Genomic DNA, 26,336 nt, shown 5'->3' with positions numbered 1-26,336 from the left:
GTTGAATAATCTAATTGAATTCTTAATAGCTGGGAAGATCCTATACGTGGTTACATTTAATATCGTGCATTTTGATAATTAACTTTCTCAAGTTAAATTAGGAGCTTAGTCTTATCTTCATGTAATTATCTTGTCCTGAGTATAAAGGAAGCTTCTTTAAAAAAATCTGTTTTTTAATCAATTCCTTCCTCTATATTTCCATTTTTTTTTTTTAAGAGGTTTTTGTATAGGGCACGCACATTTGCCAGAAAGACAGAGAGAGAAGGAAAGCGACAAATCACCCCCCAGCGGGGATGGCCACGCTGCAGTCCCTTCTCCTCCATTCTCCTCTCAGGATCTTGGGCACGCACGCACACACACCCAGTGTGAGTTAAAGCCACCGGGTCTGGGACTTGAACCGCGATCTACTACATGGGAGTTCAGCAACATAGCCATTACGCTAACTGCTGGTCCCAGGCCCTTTGATTTTTAAAAAATCCCTGTTTATTAACTTCTATTGGCTTATTTTAAGACCTTTTGTAATCTACTACCCCATATGAGAGGCTTTCTCATTTACATTTGTGTTGTATTTTATTGGTGGTGTTATCCTCCTCTCTGCCATGCCATTGGAAGCACCTTTGCTCAGGGCATGTATGTACATGTACACACATATGAATATATATATCTGGTATATGTGTGTTTGGGGGCCTACTCTGAGGGAGCTGCTTATTTCAAGTCAGTCATTTTCAATTTAATAAAAACAGTTGTTGAGGCTGTTTTCAGATACTGTCCTATGTACCGTGCATCCAGGGATGAATAAGACAGCTCATATCATGTGGGTAATTTTTCTAAAAGTGGTCATTTTTTTCTGGTCATCTTTGTGGGGGTTACAGAAGGAAGAATAGAAGTCTTCCCAAGAAAGGAGAGTGAGAAAATTGATAAAACAGAATGAGTCAGAAGAGTATGATTAGAGAACAGAGTGGTTGATAGACCGATGGACATTATCCGAAGTACAAAAAAGTTTTATCAGAAATGACCAGAAGAACTTTTTCAGAAGATATAAGAAAAACGATAATATATTATTCTTAGAGTGCTTTGTTCTTATTTATGTTGTTTGAAAATATTTTAACTAGGAACAATATAGTTTTGTAAATGTTGAAATGTTCATTGCTAAAGTCTACCCTAATTTGCTTTAGAAGGGATTCAGTTCATATTTTATGATTTAGTGCGATATGGTTCGACAGTTACTGTGTCTGTTATTAAGTATAAATCTTAGTATTTTTTTTAAATGAATTCATAGTGTAAATATTTAAAATGTGACTGGCAATATTATTTTTGTAAATGTTGTTAGTATTGTACTAATATTTGAAATATATATTTTAACAGGTAGAAGTATAGGTACAGATAATGTATGTAGAGATAGACTGGAAAAAACCATCATTCTTTTTACTAAAGTGGTAAGTTTTCTTTCTATCTTTACTGTCTTTTCAAATGTAATACACACATTGAAATCTGTCTTTATGAGTATTAAGAAGTTAAGTCTTCTTAAAGCTCCTTATTCTTAGCCTACTGGAAAAAGCAGAGGTGAAGAAGAGAGCAGTTGGGGACTAGCAGATGGCATAGTGGTTAAGGTGCTGGACTCCCACCTGAGCAACCATGGTTCAAGTCTTGGCCTCGAAGACTTGAAACTCACATCATGCATGTGTGCATGTATGCCCAAAATCACAGAAGGAGAATGGAGTAGAACAGATTATGGCATGGCCATCCCCCAGGGAGTGATTTTTCGCCTTCTGTCTTTCTCTTTGGCAAATGAACGCTCCTTATTTAGAAAAGAAAAAGAACAGAACTGTATGGTTCAGCCAGAAGTAGATCAAATGTAGCAGAATAACAATCAGATTATTATCAATATCAAGCATTTTTCTGATAGAACTGTATTGATGCACTGTCCTAGGCAATGTGTATATATTTCTGATAAAATTAAGTTTAATAAAACATTTTTTTTGGACCAGCAGTTGGCTTAATGGCTATGTTGCTGGATTTCCATGTAGTCAACCACAGTTCGAGTCCCAGACCCAGTGATTTAAAACTCTTGCTGGGTAAAATTTTTGATAATAATATGCATGATTAAGTCACTATACAATATATTCTGGATGGGAAATCACATTTTGTATGCTGTGATGATGCTTATGGGGGGAAAACTGTATAGAAAGTAAACATAGATACCAGAGACAGTGTGGGAGCAGAGTGGGAGATGGCAGAGGATAAGAGATAGGGAATCAAGGATGGGGGAAAAAAGCAAAACATACAGAAAACAAGAAATGGAAGATTATTTGTTGACAATAACATGTTTGTTGATGTGCTTGATTCAGACAATATACAGTGTACTCTGGATGGAAAATCTCATTTTGTATACTGTAATGATAATGATGTACAGTGAATGAATGTAAATAAATAAATTTAAAAAAAAGAGTAGAAAAAAACCACAAAAACAAAAAACTTCCCGCTGGGGATGTGTACATGTGTGCCCAAGATCCTGAAAGGAGAAAGGAGAAGGGATTGTGGTGTGGTCATCCCCCTGGGGGATGATTTCTCACTTTCTGTCTCTCTGTCTTTTTCTCTTTCTGGCGAGCGCATGCACCCTGTAGCAATAAAACCTCTCCAAAAAAAAACCCAAAACAATAATTTTTGTACAGTTTTTGCCATAGGGCACATGTGCTTGCTGGAGACAGACTGAGAAAGATAGTGACAAGGAAAGTGAAAAATAACCCCCTCAGGTGAGAGTGCTCCCCCCCGCCCCCCGGCCCATTCTCCTCTTGGGATTTTGGGCATGCACATACATTTGCCTGTAGTTTTCACACCTTTAGGTCTAGGATTTGAACAGCCATGTGGGAGTCCAGTACCTTAACCACCACATCATTTGCTGGCCCTAAATTTTAATGAAATTTGACTTGGAGTATTGGGAGAAGTACAGAGAATTGAGATACAGCATTTAGGAAGACCTGGTTTAGAGACTGCTTGCACTAAAATAGGTATATGAACACAGGTGGGAATATATAGACTTGTGACCTGTTTTCCCTGTTTTGTTGAATAATTAGTCATAAGTTGGGGTTGTTGGTCCCAGGGTTGGGGGGAGGGGGATGTGGAGAAAAGAACTAAAAATGTTTTTATTTTTGTGTTAGGTTGTAGGTAACCTTAGTTTCATTTGTCTTCATTTCTCATGTTCCCAGTAGTCTCAACAGCAAAAACCTACCTAGTTTTCCAAGATTCAGTCTAAAATGGACTCAGATACTTTAACTAAAGATACTTTAACTCAGAAAGCAAAATAAAACAGTATGACATGGTCAGCTATGCTGATTCAGCAGTAGTACAGTGTTCTGCAATGCTGAAGCCAACATGCGAGGTCCCAGTTCGTGTCCTGAGTCCCTGTATGCATGCAAGGTGCACATTCTTGTACCCATGATCCTGGCTGGTTGAGATGGTGCTGGGGTGGATTGTGGCATGAAGATCCTGTTGGAGATGTGGCTTGTTCTCTCTGTCTCTGTCTCTCTCATGGAAGAAATAAACTTAAAAAAACCAGGATAATGTAGTGATAGTCAACAGGGCTATGCATTGTATCACTGACACAGTTACTGACAGTCTCTGCTTGGTATTACATAAGTATAATTTAAAAAGCAAAATTTAGATGATCTGTTTTAGAAAAATTATTATTATTATTATTATTTTGGAGAAGTTTTTGCTATAGGGTACATGCACTCGCTAGAAAGACAGAGAGAGACAGAGAAACAGAAAGCGAGAAATTACCGCCCCGGGGGGGATGACCACACCGGATACCTTCCCCTCCATTCTTGGGCATGCACGCACACGCACCTGCCGCGAGTTTAAGCCTGGGTCCAGGACTCAAACTGCAGTCGACTCCATGGTAGTCCAGTGACATAGCCATTATGCCAACTCCTGTTCCTGAAAACTCATTGATTATTGAGTTACTGTTTTTCTAGTTTGTACTTTTTGTTCTTAAGGTAATAACATTGGTAGATGGTATATATAATGCATTCTCAGAATTTGTTAGAAGCAATCATTTTATTATTTTTTATTGTATTTTAATTTTTAATTTTTTAGTTTATTTTATGGAGTGTGCACTTGCTGGAGATAGAGGAACAGAGAGAGAGAGGTAAATAAGAAAGCACCCCTGAAGGGGATGGCCACACTGCATTCCTTTCTCATTTGGGGATTTGAGTACACAGGCACACAGGCTGGTGTGATTTGCCAGCCACTGCCTCCTAGACTTGAACCACACAGTTGGCCATGTGAGAATCAGCTGTCTTGACTACCATGGCGCCAGCTGGCCCTTTACTTTTATTTAAAAGTATGCTTTTGAGACAAGGTTTTGCTGTTTTCAGGCTCACCTTGAAATCCCAAGCCACCTGACTCTATCTCCTGGGTGACACGGGCCCACGGGCGGGTGTGTTTTCCCAGCCACTGCCTCCTAGACTTGAACCACACAGTTGGCCATGTGAGAATCAGCTGTCTTGACTACCATGGCGCCAGCTGGCCCTTTACTTTTATTTAAAAGTATGCTTTTGAGACAAGGTTTTGCTGTTTTCAGGCTCACCTTGAAATCCCAAGCCACCTGACTCTATCTCCTGAATAGCAGGGATTGAAGGTTTGTGCCACCTTGCCTGGTTTATTTCATTTTTAAGATAAACATTTCAATATGTCACAAATCTTCTGTCTCAGCCTCTGTAATAACTGGGACTACAGGTGTCTACGACTACATCCAGCCTTAATGTTGGGCTAGAAATCAAAACTAGACATCCCCTTAAACCTGGGCTCAGCTTACAGAGTACTAGCATCTTAGCAGTGTGTCTTATCATGGATTGGTCACTAATTTCATTTATAAAATTCATCTTTTAATCTCTAAGACGTTATTAAAGCTTTTTTAGATTAGAACATTTCAAATATGCTTTCAAGTAGAATTGAATAACCAAGGCTCCTTGAGGTCATCACTCATCTTCAATTATCAACATGAAATCATGGTCATTTCTATTTTATCTGTATACGTTTTTCCTCTCCCCACCCTTAATGGTTATTTTAAAGAAAATCCCAGATACTTTATAGTGTTATCTGTAAATATTTGAGTATATGTCTTTGAGTGATAGATTTTTTTAAGTGATTTAACAATTACATTTAAAAATATTAATGACTTGTTGATGTTGAAATATCTTGTCAGTTTTCAGATTTCTCTGATTCTCATAAATTTTTTTGTAGTTCATTTGTTTTGGTGTCATATGTAGAATCAGGATTTAGTGTTACTTCTCTTCCCATTTTTTTATCTTGGTATTTATTTGTCAAGATAATACCATGTGGTATTTTTCATGTTGTGCATTTGGCTGCTCTGTTCCTATGTGTTATTTAGCACATTTCTATCTCTTCACATTCCTCTTCCTCTCATATTTCTTAGAAATTTATAGATAGATCTAGAAGATTGGTTGATCACATTAAGACCTTTTTTGTGGGAGTAGGATAGGGACGGCAAGAATATCTCATAGATAGTGTTGTGTATTTCACATTACGTCATGCCAGAAGGCACAGTGCCTGGTTATATCTTTTTGCCTGGCTAAGATGGGTGAATACTCTGCAGAATACCTCAAAAGCCATTTCTCTATTGATTTTACCAGACATTGATAATCATTGCCTAGGTCCATTATTTGATTAGAGATTATAAAGTGATGGCATTAGAATTCCATCATTTCTTTTGCACGTATTAGCTCAAATTCTTTACAAAGAATTGTGTGTTATCAGATATTTGACACATCAAAATACTGCTTATGTAGGAAATGCAGGATAATTTACATTTTTATATTTTGATATTTTAGCTTGCTATTGGGTATGTGTGCTCCCCAGGGGGAGAAAGAGAGAGAAGTTGAGAAATCAGCCCCCAGTAGGGGATGACCACCTTATAATCCCTTCACTATTCTCCTCTTGGGATTTTGAGCATATAGGTGGATATGCTTAGCATGTTTTTCAGGCAGCTGTCCAAGATTTGAACTGCACAGCGAGCCACATAGAACCTAACTGCCTAAACTTCCTTGCCACCTGGTGGCCCAAGGCAAGATAATTTTAGAAAAAATTTCTCATCATTACTTTTTTTGTCTTTTAGAGAGAGATTTTTGCTATAGGGTATGTACACTATAGCATAAAAAAGTAAGAAATCATCCTTAAGGGGTGATGACCATGCTGCAATCCCTTTTTCATTCTCCACTCAGGATTTTGGGCACACATGCACACGCAGTCATACCCAGTGTGAGTTTCTAGCGGCCAGGTCTAGTACCCAAATTGGGGTAGGTCAAATGGGAATCCAGTGATGGAGCCATTATATCATCTGCTAGTCCCACTTTTACTACTTTTTAAGGATTTATCTTTTATATGCTTATGTTTTTTGTGTCATACTTATGTGTCACTATGAGATTAAATAAAAAATGGGTCTCTCTTGGTCTCTGTGTTGGAAATAGTAGAAAGTTCTTACTGTGAGATGTGATCTGAATTAATCCAGATTGTATGATGGACATGAAAACTATATATATAGATGACCAAGTTTTAAAATTTGCTAATAGTTTATTAATAAGGTTATCATTGGCATGATTATATTCAACACAAATTTTGTGATAATATATTTTAATGTTTTTTTTATAGCTTTTGGACTTCTTGGATCAGCATCCCTTCTCATTTACTCCTCTAATTCAGAGATCACTGGAATTTTCTGTAAGCTACGTTTTTACAGAAGTTGGTGAAGGTGTTACATTTGAAAGATTCATTGTCCAATGCATGAATCTAATTAAGATGATAGTCAAAAATTATGCTTATAAGCCATCCAAAAATTTTGAAGGTAATGCTTTACTGGTAGTTGTTTATTTTTTCGTTTCTTTGCTCTAATCAAAGTGTGAAATAAACTCACTTTTTATATAATTTTTTTGAAATTTATTTGTGTCAGCCTCAAAATAAACTTGGTGGGATAAGAAATAGAAATGAGAATTATAGTCAGTAATATGTAAATACCAGCCTTTCAAAACCATTCTGTGTATTTCGTAAACTGTCTATAGCATAATAGATAAATTGAAGCTTTAAAAATTAGGTACTTCAGAAGCCACTGTAGCACATGTTATATAGATTATATTTTTAAAAAAGCTTTCTCTGACTTTATATATAAAACAGGATTTTTTCTAGCCAGGTTAAATTGTTATATTATTTAGAATTTATCCATATACATAACTACTAAAATGAATGAAGAAGTCTCATAGAAGAGAGAAAGGGAGGAAGGGAAGGGAGAGATACATTAGTAAGTCATGTCGTCATGCTGTGATGCTGTACTGTGGTCAGAACAAGCTGTAGTGGTAGGACAGGTGGGACTGATGTGGGTGTATTATAAATAAAGGAAATCTTTGATATTTCCGATATTATAAAATGAATATTTATATACAAGTATTATAACTTTTCTCCTGAGGCTGTTGTTATTTATTTAAGTTACATAATCTGACTTAAATAGGATCTTTGTATGGTTAACTTGGAAATTTTATTCTTCCTAGATAGCAGCCCTGAAACGCTTGAAGCCCATAAGATTAAGATGGCCTTCTTCACATATCCCACCTTGACAGAGATATGTAGAAGATTAGTCTCTCATTATTTTCTGTTAACTGAGGAAGAACTGACAATGTGGGAAGAAGACCCAGAAGGCTTTAGTAAGAATTTAGTTTTTCAGTTTTAGCATGACTTTTCTCCTCTTTCACAAGTAGATTACTATGTGTTTGACAGGTATAACAGTGTTGAGTTATAATTTTTCTTTTTCTTTTAATTTTAAAAGAATTTTTACTTTGCTATAGGATGCATGAACTTACCAGAGAGAAAGAAAAAGAAAGAAAGTATGAAAGCACTTCCGGGGAAGATGGCCACACCACAATCCCTTCTTTTCTTGAGATTTTGGGCATGTGTGCACACATACCCAGTTTATTTCCTAAATTGTCAGGGTCAGTACTCAAACCACACAGTAGGCTGTGTGGGATCCTGTCTCCTTAACCATGTTCCTGGCTGACCCACAATGCCTCCACAAATTATTTAATTTTATTAATTATTATTACTATTTGTTTATTTATTTTTAAAATTTGACCAGAGAGAGAAAGGGAAAGTGAGAAATTAAGCTGCCAGGGATGGGACTTGAATTGTGGGTGGCCAAGTTGGACTCCAGTGCCTTAACCAGTACACCACTTGCCAGCCTCTACAATGTTCTACTGTTTTTTTCTTTTTTTTAAGTTTTTAAAAAATTTTTTAAATTTTTTTTGGCTTTAGGGCATGCATATGCCCTTGCCAGACTTGGAGGGCAGACAGACAGATACACACAGAGTGAGAGGGAAAGTGAGCAATCACCCCCTCCCAGGGGGATGGCCATGCTGCAGTCCCTTCTTCTCCAATCTCCTCCCAGGATCTTGAGCACACACGCATATGCTCCTGGTGTGAGTTTTAAGCCACCGGGTCTGGGACTTGAACTGCAGTTGACTAAGTGGGAGTCCAGCAGTGTAACCGTTACTTCATCTGCTGGTCCTGTGCCTGCGTGATTTTGAAGCCACTGGGTTCAGGATTCTAATTGTGATTGGCCATGTGTGAGTTCAACGACATAACCTCTATGCCATCTGCTGGTCTCTAAAATGATGTATTTTAATAATTTTTTTTTCTTTGTGTATTGGTTTTAAAAATAAACTTACATCTTCTCTTTGTTCCTCAATAGAATAAATTTAGATGCAGACAATAATCTGTTGAATATAAGTAAAATTTTGTTCAGAAAGAGACTTTTAAAATTTTTTTATGCTCCTAACAAACATCACTTAATTTCAGACAAAAATATAGAATTAACCACTTATCTGTATTATCAAGTCATTTTCTGCTTTGTGATATATTCCATGTTATTTTTTATTTGAAAAATTTTTTGCCTCACAAAGGGAATTTGGGATTATTTTGTTGGTTAAAATATTTTTATTTTTTACAGGAGATTTTTATTAGTTTGAATTTTGGTAGTAGGTAGATTAGTAGCATAAATTTTGTGTGCCTTTGTTATGGAAATGAAATAATCTTTTGTCTGTCTAATAAAGTATTTGTGTGTGATTCCTTGAACTGTTGTGGGACATTGGCAAGTTTTTAGCCTTTTAATCCTTTTTGTTGCATGTCCTTCTCATTATTTTCTCTCTATATTTTCTGATATTTTAAAGAGTATCTTAAATTTTGGAGAAGGTTCATTTTTCTCTTTTCATTATTTGTAAATAATATTAGATCATTTAGGAATATAGCATTGCATAGCACAATACATCCTTTTTGCTTTTGCCTTTTTTAGCTAAAATCTTACATTTTATTTTGTTTTCTTTATGCAGTATGTAAAATGTCATAACATGAAGCATTGAGTCCCAGAGTACAATTATGTGTACCATAATCACATTTTGGTCTGTGTAAGACGTTGATTCCATAAGAATAGAATAGGCTTTACTATATAGCCTAACGATGTTAATTACTGTATTTTATTTAAATGTAAATGTAGTAAATTTATGGAAAGTATGACTAATATTTTAATTTGTGAAACATGATTTCTATATTGAAATGAATTAATCTCAGGTTTATATTGATTTTATATCATGAAATCAGATATCCTGGAGATAAGAACTTAGAGTTTTACTTCATGAAGGGTTTATAATGAAAACAAGAAAGCTTATGCATGTACTAAATGTGAGAACCATAAATGTGATCAGTAGTTTTACTAAAGAAATCTTTGTAAGCTTGTTTTCCCACAGATTTGCTATTAGTGATATGTTTAAAACAATTAAGAGAAATATTATGCTAATGTTATTAAAATAATTGTTTTCCAAATAGAGATTTTGAAAGGCATCATGATTATATTGCTGGAGAACATTATTTGTCATATTTTTCATTGCAGCAGCGGAAGAAACAGGTGGGGATTCTTGGAAATACAGTTTGAGGGTAAGTATTAATTTAAAGAAAAACTGATAGGCAAACCTTAATTAATTAATTATTTTAAGGTCTTTGCCATAAGGTGCATATGCTCGCTGCCAGAGCGAAACAGAGACAGCGAGAGGGAAAGTGAAAAATTGGTGCTGGGGAGGATAGCCATGCTGCAGTCCCTTCTCTTCCATTCTCCTCCTGGGATTTTGGGCATGTATGCACACATGCCTGGTGTGATTTTCAAGCCATTAGTCTGGTATTCAAATACAATTGGTCATGTGGGAGTCCAGCGCCATAGTCACTATACCACCTGTTGGCCCATGGCTGAATTTTTCTAAAGCCCTTTTAGAAAGTGAGACTCTTTTGAAGATTCTTAACAGTAAGTCAGATAATAAACTGTTCATACTTGAAAGAAAATGTATGTAAGAGGAAAGTACTTAATTAAATTATTAACTTTAATCTGAATTTTCTTTCTTTTTATTAACTTGGGGATTTGCAATGCCAATTATTTCACAGGCAGTTTGACTTAAAATGAAATACTAATGTGTATGATAAATTGAATTAATGAGTTGCTGTTGTTACTTACATTATTGCTATGATAAAATATAACTTTTAACATAATAAATTTTGGACAATCATTTTAGTGCCAAACTATAAATGAGTATGGCTATAGAGCGCCTTTTAAATTTAAAGTATGATTAATTAAAAATGTAAACTGTTCTCTGTAGTATTATTAATTCAAATAATGAAATAAGCTTGAAAATTATAATTTGATTTTAGTTTTAGTTGTGTTAAGGAAAACTGTGTTTTGTAAAAAATTAAGAATTTAAAACATTTTAGAATTTTAAGAGTGAATATTTTTTCTTTATTAGAGAATGAGTTAATACAGTATACCATTGTTTTTATTAGAAATCTGTTTTTTTTCTTCTAGCCTTGCACTGAAGTACTATTTATAGATATATTCCATGAATATAACCAGACTCTTACTCCTGTACTTCTCGAAATGATGCAAACACTTCAAGGTGAGGTTTATTTTATACTTTGATGTATTCATTTAACTAATGTTCAGTTTAAATAGTCTTAGTGTATGTACAGTGGACTCTTTCCTAGGTCACATAGTAGCTATGAATTTAGGAAAGATAGAATGTGTTCTTCCCTGAAGGATGGCAGTTGACATGGATCTTGAATTATAGTTTAGAATGTAATAGTTAGATTTTGCTATTATAATTGGGCAAAATCCAGTCATGTTGTTTGGGAAAGTTCTCTTTCTGGAGTGTGTTGTGGGAAGTAGTAAGAAAAGGTTAAAATAATAAGTATTTTCTTCAGAATGGTGCCAGTCGGAATGGAAGAAGGTAGTGGCTTTCAGAGAGACTGAGGAAATAGTTTTTTTGGCACATGATCATTCACTTTGTATACTGTCACAGATGTGTGAAGGAAAATACAGAGCTGTATCCTCGAGGAGAACATCCCAGGTGTGCCAAGTGCTTATAAACAGCAGAAGGCAGTAGAATATTCTGAGAGAATAGAGTATCCTGCTGGCAGAGTTTAAAGTGACATTGTAAGAAATTAAGGATTAAGTACATGATTATGTCCGGAAATGACAGCAAGACATTCTCTTGTTGGGACGGAGATTGTGTTTATAATAAAAGGGAAGCTCACTTTTTAAGACTTTTGTTCTCTCTCTCTCTCTTTTTTTTTTTGGAGAGGTTTTTTTTCCTGTAGGGCACATGCACTTGCCAGCAAGACAGAGAGAGACAGAGAGACAGAAAGTAAGATATCACCCCCCAGGGGGGATGGTCACGCTGTAATCCCTTCTCCTCCATTCTCCTCTTGGGATCTTGGGCACGCACACACAGGCGCCTGGTGTAAATTTAAGCCTCTGGGTTTGGGACTCGAACCATGGTTGACTACATGGGAGTCCAGCGACACAGCCATTATGCCAACTACTGGTTCCTGACTTTTGTTCTTTTAAAAGCCTAAGCGTTCTCAAATTATACCAAGAGAAAAAAATGGGTATCAGTCCTTTTATTATGTTAATTTTAAAAGAAAATTTGAGCATTATTATGCTTTCAAATAAATTCATTAGCAGTATATGGCAAGTTACCAATTTCTGATTGCAAAATTTCAGATTCCTGAATTTGATAATATTTATGCTGCTTAAATTACTTAGTTTAGTTAGTTCGTGGTTGTTGTTTGTTAGTTGTCAGGGAGTATGTTTTCCCCAGAGAGAGACAGAGGGAGAAGGAGAAAGCACTCCCCTGTGGGATGTGATCATGCTACAATCCTTACCCCTCCATTTCTCTGTCCTTTTGGGATTTGGGCCATGCATCTATAAGCTCCTGGCATGTTTTGTAGGGTACCAATGTTGGGATTCAAACCATGGTCAACCATGTGGAATCTGCCTTCACTTAAGTACCAGGCTGCAGGGCTGATCCTCCTTTATTGTTCTTTAAATGTTATTTTGGTTTTCTGTACATCTGCTCTCCCATTTACTTTTTACCACAACTGTAGGAAAGAATAAATTATTTAGGTTATGCATTGATGGATTGATCTCTGCTGTAGTAAGGGTTTTTTGTTTGTTTTTAATTTTTTGCCATAGAGTGTGCGCACCCAGAAAGAGACAGAGAGGAAAAATGAGAAATCATCCCCCAGTGGGATGACCATGGTGTAATCCTTTCTCCTCCATTCTCATCTCAGGACTCTGGGCAGGTACACATATACCCTTGGCATGATCCTCAAATTACTAGGTCTGGGTCTGAACTGTGTTTGACCAGTGTCTCAACCATCCTGCCACATGCTGGTCTCTGCTTTTTTTTTTCTTTTTAAAAAGTTTTTTGCCATAGGGTGCCTACATTTGCTGAAGAGAGACAGAGACAATGAGTCAGAAAATGAGAAATTACCCCTTGGAGGCATGGCCACATTACAGTTCTCTATCCTCCATTTTCCTCTTGGGATTTTGGGCATGGATACACACGCACCCAGTGTGATTTTCAAGCAGCTAGGTCTGGAACTCGAAGTATGGTTGGCCATGTGGGAGTCCAGTGTCTTTAACCACAGTGTCTCCTTCTGGTCCTGGCCCTTGGTATTTTTAACAATTTCTGAGTTTAGTTTCTTTCTAGGTCTGGAGCAATTTGCATATTTAGGACTGTCCATATTCTAGCTTATTGGAACAGTGAGCTAAACAATTAATATTAGCAGCATAATTGTGCTTTAATAAACTTGCTAGAAATGTTTCTATCTTAAGGAAATATACTTAAGTTGAGTTTTTTATCTTTCCTCAGTATTAGTGCGGAGACTGTCAACTTTCAGTTTTAGAGGTTTTTGCCCTAGGGCTTGTGTACTTGCTGGAGAGAAACAGAGACAGAGACAGTGAGAAGAAAAATGAGAAATAACCCCCCCAGGGGGGATGGCCACAGTGTCATCCCTTCTTCTTCATTCTCCTCCTGGGATCTTGGGCACATGCCCACTGTGATTTTCAAGCCACCAGGGCTGGCATTTGAACTGTGGTTGGCCATGTAGGGGTTCAGCAATGTAACCACTGTGCCATTTGCTGGCCCCAGAGACTGCCAACTTTTTATTCAAAAGTTTCTAAATTTCATTTTCTGTTTCTACTTTTTATTTTGTTGTCATATTTAATGTTTTGTCATAATGACTTTTTTATGTTTAGAGCTTTTTTTGTTAATTTATTTTTTGTTATTATTTTAGTTTCGCTGTAGGATGCGTGCTCATTGGGGTGAGGGAGAGAGAGAAAGACAGAAAGAGAGAAGGAAGCATGTCCTGGGGAGGATAGCATTGCTGTAATCCTTTTCCTCCATTCTCCTCTCAGGATTTTGAGCATTTACACACACGCGCCCAATGTGATTATCAAGCCTCCAGTGCCCGAATTTTGACTGTGGTCAGTCATGTGGAATCTGGCTTCCTTAAACATGAGGCTATGGGGCTGGCCCTATAATGATTTTTTTTTTTTTTTTTAGAGAGAGGTTTTTGCTATAGGGCATGTGCGCTCACCAGAAAGACAGAGAGGAACAAGGAGACAGAAAGCGAGAAATCACTCCCCAGCGGGGATGGCCATGCCGCAATCTCCTTTCGGGATCTTGATCACGCACGCACACATTCTTGGCGTTGAGGTTAAGCCACTGGGTCCAGGACTTGAACCATGGTTGACTATGTGGGAGTCCAGCAACATAGCCGTTCCGCCAACTACTGATCCCTATAATGATTTTTAATATTTTTTATGGCTTCATATATTGTATCTGTTGTACTTAGTGGTGATGATAATAAAACTTATTCTGTTCCTTTATTCATGTACACATGGTTAATATCATGAAATATATTGTATTTAACTGTATCAGTAAATTAATACTGTGTTTTAATTAAAGAATGTTTTTCAAAGAGCTGATTTTATTTACATTTACTGATTTTATTTATTTATTTTTAGGTCCTACCAATGTAGAAGATATGAATGCACTGTTAATTAAAGATGCTGGTATGTTAAAGCTTTAGAAAGATTTATTTATTCAGTGGACAGGGGGTCCCTTTTGTGGTAGCATTTTGGTTGGGAGAGTTGGGATAAATAAGTAGCTAAAATTCAGGATTTATATAGTAAGGGAGATAACCAAGTAACACAGTAATAACACCATAAGGGTGATCATTCTAAAGCAGGTGGTCACAAAGTCATTTGGTGTGCCTAGGGAGACAGTCCTATAGGAGTGTAATGTAAGCCAGGTGCTGTGCACATACCAACAATCTCAGCAGTAACCCCAGCTGTGCTGGAACATCATGAGTCTAAGGCTAGTCTGGGCAACATAATGAAACCCTGTCTTTTAAAAAAAATTTTTTTTTAATTTAAATTTTTTATCATTATCATCATCATCATTATTGTTATTATTATTTAATTTGATCAGAGAAAGAGAGAGAGCAAGTGAGAAGGCAAGCTGCGAGTTCTGAGACTCAAATTGCTGTTAGCTATGTGGGAGCCCCGAATCTTTAACCACCATGTCACCTGCCAGCCCCATGACCCTGGTTTTTACAACAAAAGTGTAATGTGAAAAGACAAAGATAAGCAAGAGTTAACTTTGGTACAGGGTTCAGGATGCAGGAAGATGGAACTGTAATACAACGACCAAGGGTAAGAGGAGCAAGCACAGTTTCAACGTCATTGATTTGGTTGACTGGCACAGAGTTAAGGGGTTGTGAGGGAGAGAGATAAGGACTTAAATAATGTTTCAAAATTACATCAATAAAATGTATAAAGTTTATTTTCTTACATAAGAAACTTAATTGATGGCTTAGTATCTTAAATTGTCTTTTCCCTAAATTTTCTTTCAGTATATAATGCCGTTGGACTAGCTGCTTATGAGCTGTTTGACAGTGTTGATTTTGATCAGTGGTTTAAAAACCAACTTCTTCCTGAATTGCAAGTTGTTCACAATAGGCAAGTATAAAATATTGTGTTAATTATATGTTTATTTTACCTTACTAATTTTTTTTATTGCTATTGGGCACATATGCTTGCTAAGAGAGGGAGAGGGAGGAAGCATCCTCCCAATGGGGGCATGGTCGTACTGCATTCTCTCCTCTTTCACTTTTCATCCTGTTGGGACTTTACGTATACACACACTCATGCCGGCATATTTGTCAAGACTCTGGAGCTGAGTTTGGCCTGTGGCCAGCCATGTGGCAGCTAGCTTCCTCGGCCACTAGGCCATGGGGCCAGCACACCTTATTTGATTTTCTAATCAAAGCAGGAAGGCATTTGAATTGCTCACTAGGCCTTTTGTAGCTAAACGATTAAGGGAGCCAGATCCCACGTGACCGTGGTTTGAATCCTGGCCCTGGCAGCATTTTTTGCTAGGTTTAAAGAATGCATTTATGTTCATTTATTTCTGTATATTTGGTGCTTTTCAGTATTCTTACCTAGTGTGTAGTCTTGGATTAATGAATATTTGTTGACTAAGTTAATGAAAGAATAGGAGGCTATTCATATATGAATCATTTCATAAATGTTGTAGAGCTGTAGATACTTTAAAATAGTTTTGACCAGGAAGTAGCTATTTATCTCTTCAGTTATTGAATCATTTATTCAATTTTTAATCAATGTTTAAACACTCATAATTTGCCATATCTTATATCAGTAGAGAATCATATTGACTCTGGCTTTGCCTTAGGGAGCTAGTGAGTCTGATGAAGAGAATGGCTTCACTGGGGAGACATTTGTGTGGTTTAATTGTCCTTACACCCAGAGATGGTTTAGGTTGTTCAGTACAGTAGTTCCCTGCATTTGGCTATTGAGTACTTGAAATATGCTTAGTTGAATTCAGGACATTTTGATTAATTTAAATTCTTTCTCGCTCCCATAATAATAATACTGCTGGTCCAGGTACCACAATTTAATGAACAAACTGACCTCTAACTTTAACTGCTTGGAAATTACTATAACCCTGGAATTTGGCCTTCTGAACATCTTTTTATTTGTCTGGAATAGAGTAGAATGTGGTAATCCCCAAGGTCTCAGTATAAAAATGAATGGTTTTGTGGTTCCTTTACTTCATTCTAAAAAGATGGTACTTTTACCTCTGTGATTTTTTTTTCTTTAAACAGCTCCTTTTCTTTGAAGTGGCTTTTTTAAAAACAAAACAAAACAAAAAACCTTCCTGCTCAAAGACTTTCTTTTTTTTTTTTAAAGAACCTGTTCAAATTCCATCTCCCTCTGCCCAATCTTCTTTTCCTTTTTTGAAACTATGTTATACTATTTGTATTCTTTAATTCCTTTAGGTATATTATGAACTCTTTTAGTCTGGAAAATACTTACATTTTGTTTTTGTAACTTTAATTAGCAAGTTTTTTCTATGTGCTTGGTCATATTTTGAAATTGTAGTTTTCTAAAAAAGGTAAAATATTGATTAGATTGTTCCATTTTTCACCCATAAATCATTTTTTATCATCTTGACACTGAAATGTATATAGTAGCAAGAAGATATTTTGTGAGTCACAAATTTTGTGAAATCACAAATATTTTGTTTGTGATTTCTCTTCTTGCCCAAAGAAGCTTCATTTCCTTTCGCAAAGACCATCTTGGAGAAACAAATGTAATTATGTACATGTTATTGCAAATGTTTTACAGCTTTTTAAATATGAATCATTTCTGTATTCTAAGTCACATTCTGTAAGTGAGCACTGCTTACAAAATCAGAGTTTAGTTGAAATCGATGTTACTTAATCAGGAGGTCTTTCAAGATGTTACAAAAATAATCTTTATGGGATTAACAGAATTGAAATAGGAAAACAATTTAAGAACCCATTTATTAATACCTTTTAGTCACCTCTAGTTTTAGGATTTGGGTAATTATCATTGTTTGTGGTTACTTGAATAACAGAAATGGACCTGGTTTTTATGTATTTCTTTGTTGTAATTTTTAAATGCAAAACAATCAAGGTTCTGGATCTGTATCTACCTAGGAATTTTTGTTTATTTAGGTCAGGACTTAATTGTTAGTATTTTGTGTTGTGGTCCATTTAGAAATAGCTTTTAAACTTTTATATACAGAATACAAAGTGCATTTTAAAGTTAAACGATAAACTATACTAAGCGACATAGACTTCTTAAAATACTGAACATTTTAATTTTATGATTTTCCCCTATTTAGATATAAGCCATTGCGACGCAGGGTGATTTGGCTCATCGGTCAGTGGATTTCTGTGAAATTCAAGTCTGACTTAAGACCCATGTTATATGAGGCAATCTGTAACTTGCTTCAAGATCAAGATTTGGTGGTATGTTGCTTAAATGTCTTAAAAGAGTTATTTTAAAAAGTTTAACCTGAGCTATCTTGGAGTTCAGAAATAGTTTATCTTTCTTTACAATTTATTTAGTCTTTTACTACAATAGCTCTTCCTTGGTGAGATGCATGACTTGAGGAAAGAAAGTTATTTGATTATTGTTTGCTCTTCTTGTAAATACCCATCAAAATTTAATCAAACTCTGCTAGTTTAACATCATTTAGACTTTTTAAGAAAAAAGGCAGACATTAAAGATCTTTGTATAGATTATAAATTATTTTTCTTATTCAGGACAGACTTTGTCATTGAGATGGCATAATAATTTTTTTCACACTTTTTTTTTTTTTGAGGAGTCCCTTATTTTGTTTTCTTTCTTTTATTTTCTTTTATACATTTAATCACTATACATCATTTTTCTTGTAAGTTGAATTTACCCAACATGAATATACTTCATACCAGTCCAGTAGAGGATACAAAACACATTATCATCAACAGATAATAACTCATATCTGTGTCCCATAAGTGTCTTGCCTTTCTATTTTCCTCCTTACTTTCTTTGCTTACACTGTCCCCCTTTTCCCACCCTCTTCCCACACTGTCTCCAGAATCTATAACAATTTTCAATGCTTCCTTGTCCTCTAATCTCTCAGTTTCCACCATAGAGTGTGGATAGTCATATATGGTATATGTTAAGTGGACACATACAGTGTCTCTTTCATAGCCTGACTTGCTTCACTCACCAGTAAATCTTACATATTTGTCGACTTCCTATTAAATGCCAAGGTTTTATTGTTTTATATGGTTGAGTAGTAATTCATAGAGTATATGAGCCACATTTTCTCAGGCGATTCATCTGTTCATGGACATTTGGGTTGGTTCCCTATCTTAACAATTGTGAATAATGCTGCAATAAACATAGACGTGCAAGTACTTTTCCAACTGAGCATTCTCCTATCCTTTGTGTAGATTCCCAGGAATAGCATTGCTGGATCATATGGTAGTTATATTTGTAGGTATTTGAGGAACTTCCATATTGCCCTCCACAGTGGCTGGGCCAATTTACATTCCCATCAACAATGTAGGAGGGTTCCCCTTTCACCACATCCCTTCCAGCATTTATCATTTGTTGTTTTTTTAATTGTCACCCATCTGACTGGGGTTTGGTGGTATCTCGTTGTGATTTTGATCTGTATCTCCCTTATGATGAAGGATGTTGAGCATTTTTTTATATGCTTTTTGACTATTTGTATGTCTTCCTTAGAAAGTTGTTTGTTCTCCTTTCCCCATCTCTTAATTGGACTAATCATTTTTATTTGCATAAGTTGTTTGAGTTCCTTTTGTATTCTGATCATCAGTCCCTTATCTGAGGAATAGTTTACAAAAATCTTCTCCAATTCTGAGGGTTGTCAGTTCACACTAATTACTATTTTTTTGTCATGCAGAGAATTTTTTTAAAAAAATTATATAATTTTATTCATTGCCATTATTTTATTTATTTATTTTCAAAGTTGACCAGAGAGAGACAGGATAGTGAGACTGCAAGCCGCCTGGTTGTACCATGGTCAGCCATGTGGGAGTCCAGCCACCTTAACCATCACACCACCTGCTGGCCCCTGTAGAAATTTCTTAATCTGATATAATTCCACTTGTCTATTTTTGGGATTATTACCTGTGCTTTGCTGGTTTTATTTAAGAAGTATTTGCCTACCTCAATGTCTCTTAGAGTTTCCCCAGTGTTTTCCACCAGTAGTTTTGTAGTTTGAGGTCTTAGGTGTAGGTCTTTGATCCACTTTGAGTTGATTTTTGTTCATGGTGACTGATAGCTTGAGTTGATTTTTGTTCATGGTGACAGATAGCGATTCAGATTCTTCTTTCTGCAGGTGGATACCCAGTTTTTCCAGGATCATTTGCTAAAGAGGTTTTTCTTTTCCCAGTTGATTGACTGGTACCCTTTGTCAAAGATATGTTTGCTATATGTTTTAAGGTTTATTTCTGGAATCTCTGTTCTGTTCCATTGGTCCACATGTCTGTTTCATGCTGTTTTGATTATCACAGCTCTGTAATATATTTTGGAGTCAAGGAGTGAGATGCTGCCCACTCCTAGGTAACTTAATACTTTTTGTGGCTATGGTAAATGGGGCTACTTTCTTCAGTTCTGCCTCTTCTTGTTGTTTGTATCTAGAAATGCTATAGATTTTTGTAGGTTGATTTTGTACCCTTCCTCTTTACTGTATTCATTTGTTACTTTGAGAAATTTTTTCATTTTGTAGGATTTGGCTTCTCTCTCTCTAGCTCTCTTTTTTTAAAAAAATTTTTTATTTATTTATTTTTTCCATAAGGCATGTAGGTTTGCCAGAGAAGGACAGAAAGAGACAGTGAGAGGGAAAGTGAAAAATTACCCCCAAGGGCAGGTGGCCACACTGCAGCCCCTTTTCCATTCTCCTCTCAGGATTTTAGGCACACATGCACATGGTCCTATTTTCAAGTCGCTGATTTTAGGCACACATGCACATGCGCTTGGTCCTATTTTCAAGTCACCAGTCCAGAACTCAAACTGCAGTTGGCCATATGCTGGCCACTGGTCCAGCACCTTAACCACCGCACCACCTGTTGGCACCATGATCTTGCTTCTCTCGAGCAGCATATTACCGCTGTGCCAAGGACCCGGCCCACATGTACTCTTATCAGTGCTGGGAGTTTAAAGGTAACTAGTCTTGGTCAGCCTTGTATCCTAGTGGTTAAGGGATCTGGATCTCACTTGACCTCTCACAGTTCAAATCCTGGCTCCAGCAGCTCGTGGAAGATGTGTGTGTGTGTGTGTGTGTGTGTGTGTGTGTGTGTGTGTATGTGTGTGTATGCTAAAAATCCTGACAGGATGGAGAAATGAAGGAATTGCGGTATAAACAACTCCATTGGGGGATACTTTCTTCTCCTTTTCTCTCTTTGTCTCTTCTGGCAAGTACTCATATTCTCTGACAATATAAATAAATAAAAGTGACTAGACATAACTTTTCTGGGTTAGACATTTTTATTAGTAATTATTTAATATCTGTTTCTCTCCTTTTCTGGATTGTAAGCTGTATGAGGGCGAAGACTAGGTCTGTCTTAGCTTTTTGTATAACACTTAACACAATGTCTGAGAGATGATAGTTCTGGCAAGTACTCATATTCTCTGACAATATAAATAAATAAAAGTGACTAGACATAACTTTTCTGGGTTAGACATTTTTATTAGTAATTATTTAATATCTGTTTCTCTCCTTTTCTGGATTGTAAGCTGTATGAGGGCGAAGACTAGGTCTGTCTTAGCTTTTTGTATAACACTTAACACAATGTCTAAGAGATGATAGTTCCTCATGTAACATTTTTTTTTTCTTTTTTTTTTATTATTATCATAATCTTCTTTATATTACATTGGATTACATATAACTTTACATTGACTTCCATTGCTTTTTCAAAAGGGAATGCCATGCATGTCAGTCAATACAGAGGCATCGATCTCCCCGCTTTATCATTCAAAGTCTTTTCCATGCATTTCCCAATAATTATTATTATTATAATTTTTTAAAACAGTCAATCACTATTTCTCATTTTGCTTGTTAAAAGACTTCACCCATCATGAAATACTTCCCAGACCAGTCCAGTTGAGAATACTATACACGTCATCTTCAACAGATAATAAACCATATCTGTTTCTCACTAACATCCCCTCTATTGTTCACTTGCTATCTTTCTCTATCCTCTTCTCTTTTTTTTTTTTTATAGTTTATTTTTTATTATAATTTTTTTTTCCCATCGCAACACACAAATGAATTTTCCATCCAATATATACTGTGCGTTGGCTCAATCAAGCACGTCAACATATATGTTCTCAGCAAATAATTTCCCAATTCTTGTGTCCTGCATACCTTGCCTTTTGTTTTACCATCCTAGATTCCCCATCTCCCTCCCTCTGTTATGACCCATCTCATGTAACATTTTTTATTGAATACATGATCATATCTGTTTGTGAGGTCATTTTATAGAACACTTGACACAGTGCTTTCTGTGTGCCAATCAACAAATTTGTTAAATCAATTAAAATTCTGAAAATCCAGGTACCAGTAGATGGTGTAGTGGTTAGATTGCTTAACTCCCACATAGCTGCCTGTTGAGTCCTGGACCTGGTGGCTTGAAACATGCCAGGTGCATGTGCATGTGTACCCAAGATCCTGGGAGAAGAGTGTAGGAGAAGGGATTGTGGTGTAGCCACCTCCACTGGGGAGTTATCCTCACTTTCTCTCTTACTGTGTCTGTCCATGTAGTGTCATCTCCATCCCTGTCCCCTCCTTTCCACCTCCCCACAGAACATGCCCTAAGGCAGAAACCTCTTAAAAAAAAAAAAAAAAAAAGAGAAGAAATCCGAAAATCCACGCTGGTGGTGGCACTGTGGTTATACAACCAGGACCTCCCTGTACATATCAGGCACACATGCCTGTGATCCCTACTGGCAGAGACTGGTGGTGGATTGTTTTTGAAGATTCTGTTGTGACACCTATCTTTATCTCTTTTTCTTTCTCTCTCTCCAAAGACATTAATGAATAAACTTAAAAAAAAAAAACTGGAAGTGTTCATGTTGCCCATAGAGACAATGAATAAAAAAAAAAGGCTGGTGATAAAATATCTTTACTGTAGACTCTTGGAATATAGGTTTGGCAATGGAGTGCTTAACATTCAGTAGAAGTGCCTAATTAGCATCTCAAGATCTCTGAGGTTCCTGTAAAATGTTTAAAATTCTCCTTTTCTGAAAAATGGATAGAAAGCTAAAAATAGTTCTATTACAGGTGTATGGAAAGTGAAGCATTTAAAAAAGTAATGAATCTTAGTCAGGAATGAAAAGTTTTAGGTGGAGTATTTTACAGATTAGAATATTCATTTTACTTTATGTGGAAACTGAGTGTGTTATCTGGTGCCAATTTAGCTGATAAAGTTTTAGGTAAAAACTTGAAAGAGAATGAGCAAGTTATGTTTTAATGATAGCCTCAAGTAACTTGCTGGTACACAAAGAAAATATGATCTGAGAGGCTAGGAATTCATATAGCCCTTTCTGTGCTGTAAACATTGAGATTTAGAAAATCTGAGGATATGGCTTTTGGGTATTTCAGTGATTTAGTGTAATTGAGGATACAGGTGGGAATTTGTGTCCTTTCCCTTCCTGTCTCTTCCTTTTATATGCCTGCCAGCCTGCCCAAACCAGCCCTAATTTTCTGCTTCTCCAGCCACCCTTTTCTTGTGCTGTCCCTTGCATGCTGTGCGCCCCTTAGTCCTGTGCTCTCCATATAACTTTATGGGGGATTAATTTTCTTCCTGGAAGCTCCCACTAGATTAAAGGCTCTTTATGCAAATTGTGGGAAACTGAGAGGGATGGAAATAAACTTGACTTTACAGTTTATTCCTTGTTGCAAATTAAAGGGACTATCCTTTTATTTCTGGGCGTTATATGCTCCTTGACTTTAATACAAGCAAAAAGAGTAAATGATTTGAAACAGAAAACTTTTTGCTTGTTATTAGTGATATTTAGTGGTTATATCAATAGAATGATTAAAATCTCATGATATACTTTTCTTTCAGGTTCGTATTGAAACAGCTACAACTCTGAAGTTAAATATCCTTCCAGGAATTAAGAATTACTTCATTGTGAATATTTTTTATAAATGCTTTAAAATTATTTTTGTGAAATTAATATGAGGTAGTTTAAAATGTAGTTTTGATTGATTATATTTGTTTTAGATATATATTTTATCGTGATAATCCTTATATATTAGTTCTCTGTATTCCTTAACTGCTCTTTACCTGTTGATGATTTTGAATTTAGAACAGATCAGTTTCTACCGGTAAGGATAATTTTTTCCAGGTTTTATAATAATCTCTTCTTAACTTTTTGATTAAGTATTCTTTTATAGTTGAAGTTATATGTATATCTGTTATTTATTAAAGCTGAATTTAAAAATGTTGGATATTTTAGAAGAAGAAACTTACTTGTTAATGTTCTAGTAACTTTTACTCATAATGGATCAATTTTATTCTGCCTATTTTTGTTTAGGTAACTTTCACTATTTTTGAAATTGGCTATTTCCTCACAGTTATAAACATCTAGTATTTTCATTTTATGTGTGCCTGTCTCTAATATTTCTTAAGTTATTTCTGTTATTTGCATGTTATTTGTCTGTATCTTTCTAGGTTGCAGATTAGTCCAAGAGCAAAATACCAAATCTTATTCATCTTTTTATGTTTTACTCAGCCCCCAACATCTGGAATGGTGTTTTTACATTATTGGGCTCAATAAGAACTTGTTAAATAGATTGAGGTGATAATGTTTGTTCTTCTTAACATGACTAGGTCAAAGAATGTTATATGATAAAATTTGTAACTGTTCTTCTGAGGGCTCATAGACGGGTATGCTTACAGTGCAGTGATTTTTCTTTAAGTAATCACTAGCTATTTTTGGATTAAAAAATTTTTTTAGAGGGACCAGCAATTGGCGTAATGGCTACATTGCTGGACTCCCACGTAGTCGACCGCGGTCTGAGTCCCGGACCTGGTGGCTTAAACTCACGCCGGGTGCATGTGCATGCATACCTAAGATCCCAAGAGGAGAATGGAGGAGAAAGGATTGTGGCATGACCATCCCCCCAAGGGGTGATTTCTCGTTTTCTATCTCTTTTTCTTTCTGGTGAGCGCACGTGCCCTATGGCAAAAACCTCTCAAAAATATTTGTTTTTAGAAATTTTTCAGTCCATTCATTAGTTTGTGGACATTTGGATTGGTTCCAGGTTTTTTTTTTTGTTTTTTTTTTTTCCCTTTTTTTTGGAGAGATTTTTTTCCGTAGGGCACGTGCACTCACCAAAAAGACAGAGAGAGACAGAGGACAGAAAGCGAGAAATCACCCCCCAGGGAGGATGGCCACATCAAAATCCCTTCTCTTCCATTCTCCTCTTGGGATCTTGGGCATGCACGCACACACGCCCGGCGTGAGTTTTAAGTCACCGGGTGCTGGACTCAAACCACGGTCGACTACATGGGAGTCTACCCACATAGCCATTACACTAATTGCTGGTCCTTTGGTTGCAAGTTTTAGCAATCTTGAATAAGGCTACAATGAAAACAGTTGTGCAGGCACTTTTCCAACTGAGTGCTCTCCTGTCCTTTGGGTAGATACCCAGGAGTAGAATTGTTGGATCATATGGTAGTTCTGTTTGAAGGTCTTTGAGGAACCTTCATATCGTTCTCTCCAATGGCTGGACCAATTTACATTCCCACCGATAATGTAGGAGTGTTCTCCTTTCACCACACACCCTCCAGCATTTATCATCATTATTATTTTTTTTTAATCTTTACTATTCTGACTGGGGTCAGGTGGTATCTCATTGTGGTTTTGATCTGCATCTCCCTTACAGCGAGGGATGTTGAGCATTTTTTCATATGTTTTTTGGGCTGTTTGTTTGTCTTCCTTAGAGAGTTGTTTATTCAGCTCATTTTTCCATCTTTTAATTGGGAACATTTAACAATTTTAATCATTTTCTTCCGGGTAAGCTGCTTGAGTTTCCTGTGTATTCTAGTTATCAGTCCCTTATCTGAGGCAGTTAACAAAAATTCTCTCCCATTCCAGGGGTTGTCGATTAACACTAGTTATGGTGTCCTTTGCTGTGCAGAAATTTCTTAATCTGATGTAATCCCACCTGTCTATTATGGGTATTATTGTCTGTGTTTTGGGGGTCTTGCTTAAGAAGTCTGCCTACCCCAGTGTCTCCCGGAGTCCCCAGTGTTTTCTATCAGTAGTTTTACGTTTTGCAGTCTTAGGTTTAGATCTTTGATCCACTTTGAGTTGATTTCAGCCATAAAAAACAAAAGGCCCTGGAATTTTATCGAAAGTGGACGAATATGGAAGATGTGTTGCCAAGTGAAGCAAGTCAGGCTATGAAAGAGAAACATTATATGTCTCCACTTAACATATGCAGACTCTCCACACTCTATGGTGGAGACTGAAAGACTAGAGAACATAAAAGTATTCAAAATTGTAATGGACACTCGAGACAAAGTAGAGAGTGTGGGAGAGGAAGAGTGGAGGAAAGGAAATTTGGGGGGAAAATGGAGAGGTAAGACACTTGTGGGACACAAATAAGGTTTATTATCTATTGACGAGGATGTGTATAATAGTCTCAGTTGGGCTGGACTTAGGTGTAAATCATGCTGGGTAAAATCTCTTCACATTCTAAATGATGTATAGCAGTTTAATATACGAATAATAATAATTAGTTACAAAAATTAGTGTAAATATGAAGCAGGTATCTGAAAGGACACTTGTTTTATGTAAATGCCTATATTTTATGTTCCTAATGTAATGTAGAATTTTAAAATTATTTTCTTCTTAGGATAAAAAGTATGTATTTATAAAAATTTATGTCTCCACACAGGATATTAAGGCCACATTAGATAGCTGGCATGCAAGTATATGAATTGGTATTCTTTTTTGCTTTAATAAGTAGCTTTTGTAAAATAAAACATTTTGTGATTAACAATAGGTGTATTTGCCTTGTTACTGTTAA

General features: G+C 36.2%; 1 protein-coding gene across 3 annotated transcripts in view; it reads left to right on the top strand.

Annotated features, from left to right (window-relative positions):
- The window catches only part of IPO11 (importin 11), a 229,725-nt gene that overhangs the window by 80,468 nt on the left and 122,921 nt on the right, over positions 1-26,336 (top strand). For all 3 annotated transcript variants that reach the window (XM_006148320.2, XM_027771805.1, XM_027771806.1), the window contains exons 9-18: positions 1,366-1,436; positions 6,670-6,862; positions 7,560-7,712; positions 9,947-9,990; positions 10,904-10,994; positions 14,411-14,458; positions 15,301-15,406; positions 17,619-17,745; positions 23,362-23,395; positions 23,584-23,624. In XM_006148320.2, coding sequence (XP_006148382.1) covers positions 1,366-1,436; positions 6,670-6,862; positions 7,560-7,712; positions 9,947-9,990; positions 10,904-10,994; positions 14,411-14,458; positions 15,301-15,406; positions 17,619-17,745; positions 23,362-23,395; positions 23,584-23,624 — 908 coding nt within the window. The remainder of the gene's footprint in view (positions 1-1,365; positions 1,437-6,669; positions 6,863-7,559; positions 7,713-9,946; positions 9,991-10,903; positions 10,995-14,410; positions 14,459-15,300; positions 15,407-17,618; positions 17,746-23,361; positions 23,396-23,583; positions 23,625-26,336) is intronic.

Source organism: Tupaia chinensis, unplaced genomic scaffold (assembly GCF_000334495.1).
Source record: "Tupaia chinensis unplaced genomic scaffold, TupChi_1.0 Scaffold000232_1, whole genome shotgun sequence".
NCBI lineage: Eukaryota > Metazoa > Chordata > Mammalia > Scandentia > Tupaiidae > Tupaia > Tupaia belangeri.
Note: the sequence above shows the minus strand (reverse complement) of the source record. Positions and strands in the feature narration are given on the sequence as shown.